The following is a 3,833-nucleotide window of genomic DNA, read 5'->3' as shown; positions in this document are numbered from 1 at the left end:
GACGAGTTCATCATCAACTCGCTGAGTCGATTCCATATTGTCTCAATATTATCTAGATATTGCGAACAAAATGTAATAACTTCTTCTACAATATAACACTCTGTAACATATCCCTCTGGACTTGTTTTGTTGCGCACATATGACTTTAAACTTCCCAAGTACCTAAGACATCATGTGACTCATAGTTATATAACACATATTTCTTGTTATTATTAATTATAAATAAAGTTATTATCAATTAGGTACCTTTCTATCGGATACATTTAAACGGCAATAGACCGGCCCTCCAAGTTTTGCTTCATCAACCAAATGAACAATCAGATGTATCATCAATGAGAAAAATGAGAGGAGGCATGTTCCATATGACACAATGTCAATACAATTTGGTTTTGAAGATTATCCAAATCCATAATATTCAATGTTTTGCCACATATTTGGTGGAAGAATGAACATAACTCAAGTAGTATCACAGACACTTTATCATCAACCCCTGCACGCATAGCCAGTGGAAGGAACTATTGTAAAAGTATATGACTGTCATGACTTTTCAATGTGCCAACAATTTTTAGATTATTAATATCAATGCACCGAGGAGTGTTCCTTGCATAGTCATCTGGCAGACTAATATTCTTTAGAGTGCTTAAAAATAGCTTCTTCCCTTGCTTACTCATTGTGTAGACAGCTAGAGCAAACTTCCCATTTTCATCTGGCCATAAGTCAGATTTGCAGCCAATATCTTTTAGATCCTTGCGAGCATTGAGATGATCTTTTGAGCGAGAACTGTCATTCAACAATGTAAAAAGAACATTATCGCACACATTCTTCTCTATATGCATGACATCTAAATTGTGACACAATAAATTTCGTTCCCAATATGGAAGCTCAAAGAAAATGCTTTTCTTCCTCCATTGTTGTTGCTCATCTGTAGAGGTACTTACACCACGTCTTCTTTTCCCCCTTACTAGACTACCCATAAGCCGGCCGAATGTGACATCAATGTCCTTAACTTGCTCAAAAATTTCTTCACCTGATAATAACTTAGGAGGAGTGAGTAACTCTTGTTCTCCATTAAATCTGATCTTGTTTAGTCTAAATTTATGACCACCATCAAGAAAGCGTCGATGGCTCATGAAACACCATTTCCTGCTATGAGGCAAGCGACAAGGATCAGATGCATAATTGCAATGTATACGAGCACGCCCAGTATAGACATTCCACCCAGATAAATTTCCCAAACCAGGGTAGTCACTAATTGTCCACATCAAAGCAGCATGCATCTTGAACATTTCATGTGCATATGAATCATATGTATCAACACCATCATACCACAACTCTTTTAACTCCCGTATTAGAGGTTGTAAGTAGACATCTATATCATTTCCTGGCATATGTTTACCAGGAATTATTGTTGAAATGATAAAAGATGAATTTTTCATACACACCCACGGTGGCATATTGTATGGAATGAGAACAACCAGCCAAATGCTATAACTTTGACTCATATTTCCATGGGGATTAAATCCATCCGTAGTTAATGCGACACACACATTCCGAGGGTTTGCTGCGAACAAACTATTTGTTGAATCAAATCTTTTCCATGCTTCAGAATCTCTTGGATGTCTCAGTAGCCCATCATTATTGCCATCCAAGCTGTGCCATCTCATATCCTTCGCTGGTTTTGAAGACAAGAACAATCGTTGTAAACAAGGTCTCAGTGGAAAATATCTGACAACTTTTGCAGGAATCTTCCTTCTATCTCTATTACCCTTGGATAACACATCTGAGCCACCCTTTCTTTCCTTCCACCTAAAAGTATTACAAATTTTGCAATTTTGTCTCCCTTCATCTTCTGTGTTACCCCAATAAAGCATGCAATTATTTGGGCATGCATGTATTTTATCATAGTTCAATCCAAGCTTCGTGATGGTTTTTTTTGCATCATAAAAAGAGCTTGGAATTTTTATATGGGGAAATGCATCACGTAGCAACTCCAATATCATTGTCATGGCCTTATCACTCATCCCATATAGACACTTGATGTGGTACAATTTCAATATGAATGATAGCTTTGAATAATTTTCACACCCTTCATAAAGAGGTTGTTGACCATCATTTGATAACTCATAAAACTCATCTGTTACATTCCTAGTTTGGTTCACATTTGGTATTTCTTCATATATTTGTCTGACCCCTTCATTTACTGTGTGGAAGCCTTCATCTGAAATAGGTTCATGTACCCCAAAAGCATCATTTACCATATCCCTAATTAGGTCTTCAACAAAAGCATTTGTTTGTGAATCAACTGCGATGTTGCTTGGAACACTAGTTGTTTCTTGAGGGTGGGACTCTCCGCGAAGGTACCAAATTGTATACCCTTTTGGAAATTGCTTGCAAATTAGATGATCGTATACCTCGGCACGATTTTGACGATTACTAAATCCACACTTAGGACATGGACATAGTATCATATCATTAACTGAACCATGCTGGAAAGTAAATTCAATAAAGTTCTTAACACCTTGTTCATACGCAAGTGAGTTTCGTGACATTGTAATCCAAGATTTGTCCATGATTATTAATAACTGTGTCTAAAAATAAACAACACAATATTCATTTATTAATATAAACTACTCATACCTAGACAAATGTATTAATAAATACAATAAAATTAACACTTACCAATATTTCTAGTGTTATATTATTAAATATTGCTATTCTTCAAGGGTTAATTTTTATTGTTTTGTGTTTAGGATTTGTATGTGTATTCATGTTTAAATTTGATTTCATCCGTTTTTAAAAGTGCTAAAATCTTTTCAATTATTGGGATTAGAGCATATCATTCTATTTGAAAAATTCATTTCCAAAGTGAATATTTGATTCCTATTAATTGAATGATTCTATAAAATCTAAATTCCAGTCCCTCACGTAAAAAGTAAATTAAAGTTGGATGTTCTTCATATATATATATATATATATGAGAACCCATCATCTAGGGGCGTCCTAGATTTCAAATCTAAGGGATGTCCATAATAGCTCATCGGATGAAAATCGTGACGGCTCTTATCATTATGAGCAGTAGAAACCGCGTTCTACGATGTTGTATACGATGATCATGAGCAGGTAAGGTGTACAGTGTTTATATAATCAATCAACCATCGGATGATGATCCAACGGCTTAGATTTAAAAACATCCCTAGATTTGAAATCTAGGGACGTCCCTAGATGATGTTTTCCCATATATATATATTATAGTGCTAACACTATACAGGTTTTCATTCTTACCTAGATATTGCAATAAGAACTTAGAGCTTGTTTTTTTGTTTCAAGAATTTGCAGGCAAACTAGTGAAATATTGTAACTTGTCAATCAAGAATCTAAAGATGTCATGTAACATAAAAACCCAACAGTCTGATTAAACATCACAGTTATTAAATAAGCACTATAGTTTGGAAACATAGATGTTCATCTAGTGTGATTTAAAAACTTTGAGCAAGCTGTATATTAAACAAAAACACATTATATAATACCTAATCTAAAGTAACCTTATTGTTCCACTTGTTAAGACCATGGAAGGTAACTTATTGTTTATTGTTTAAGTTAAATCCACACCATTCACCTAAAACCACAACATATTCCTCATGCCTACTATTACCATGCTTCTAATGTTTACTCTAAGCCAATCAAAGCATCAAAGACACTAATCCATCTACTCAACACGACCAAACAAGCTTGTCTTTTAATAATGGTTAAATAAATCACAAGATTATTTCAAATATCATGTTATGTCACACAATGTTAACTATCATTAATGCAAAACTAGGAAGCTACTGAAT

General features: G+C 34.5%; 1 protein-coding gene across 1 annotated transcript; it reads right to left on the bottom strand.

The window, feature by feature from the left end:
• Positions 1 to 515: 515 nt before the first annotated feature.
• Positions 516 to 2,258, bottom strand: LOC120265343. Its single transcript, XM_039273214.1, has one exon. It carries the CDS (start codon positions 2,256 to 2,258, stop codon positions 516 to 518), a length of 1,743 nt encoding a protein of 580 aa, XP_039129148.1.
• Positions 2,259 to 3,833: the final 1,575 nt, after the last annotated feature.

The sequence above is a fragment of the Dioscorea cayenensis genome, chromosome 7, assembly GCF_009730915.1.
Source record: "Dioscorea cayenensis subsp. rotundata cultivar TDr96_F1 chromosome 7, TDr96_F1_v2_PseudoChromosome.rev07_lg8_w22 25.fasta, whole genome shotgun sequence".
Classification (NCBI taxonomy): Eukaryota; Viridiplantae; Streptophyta; class Magnoliopsida; order Dioscoreales; family Dioscoreaceae; genus Dioscorea; species Dioscorea cayenensis.
Note: the sequence above shows the minus strand (reverse complement) of the source record. Positions and strands in the feature narration are given on the sequence as shown.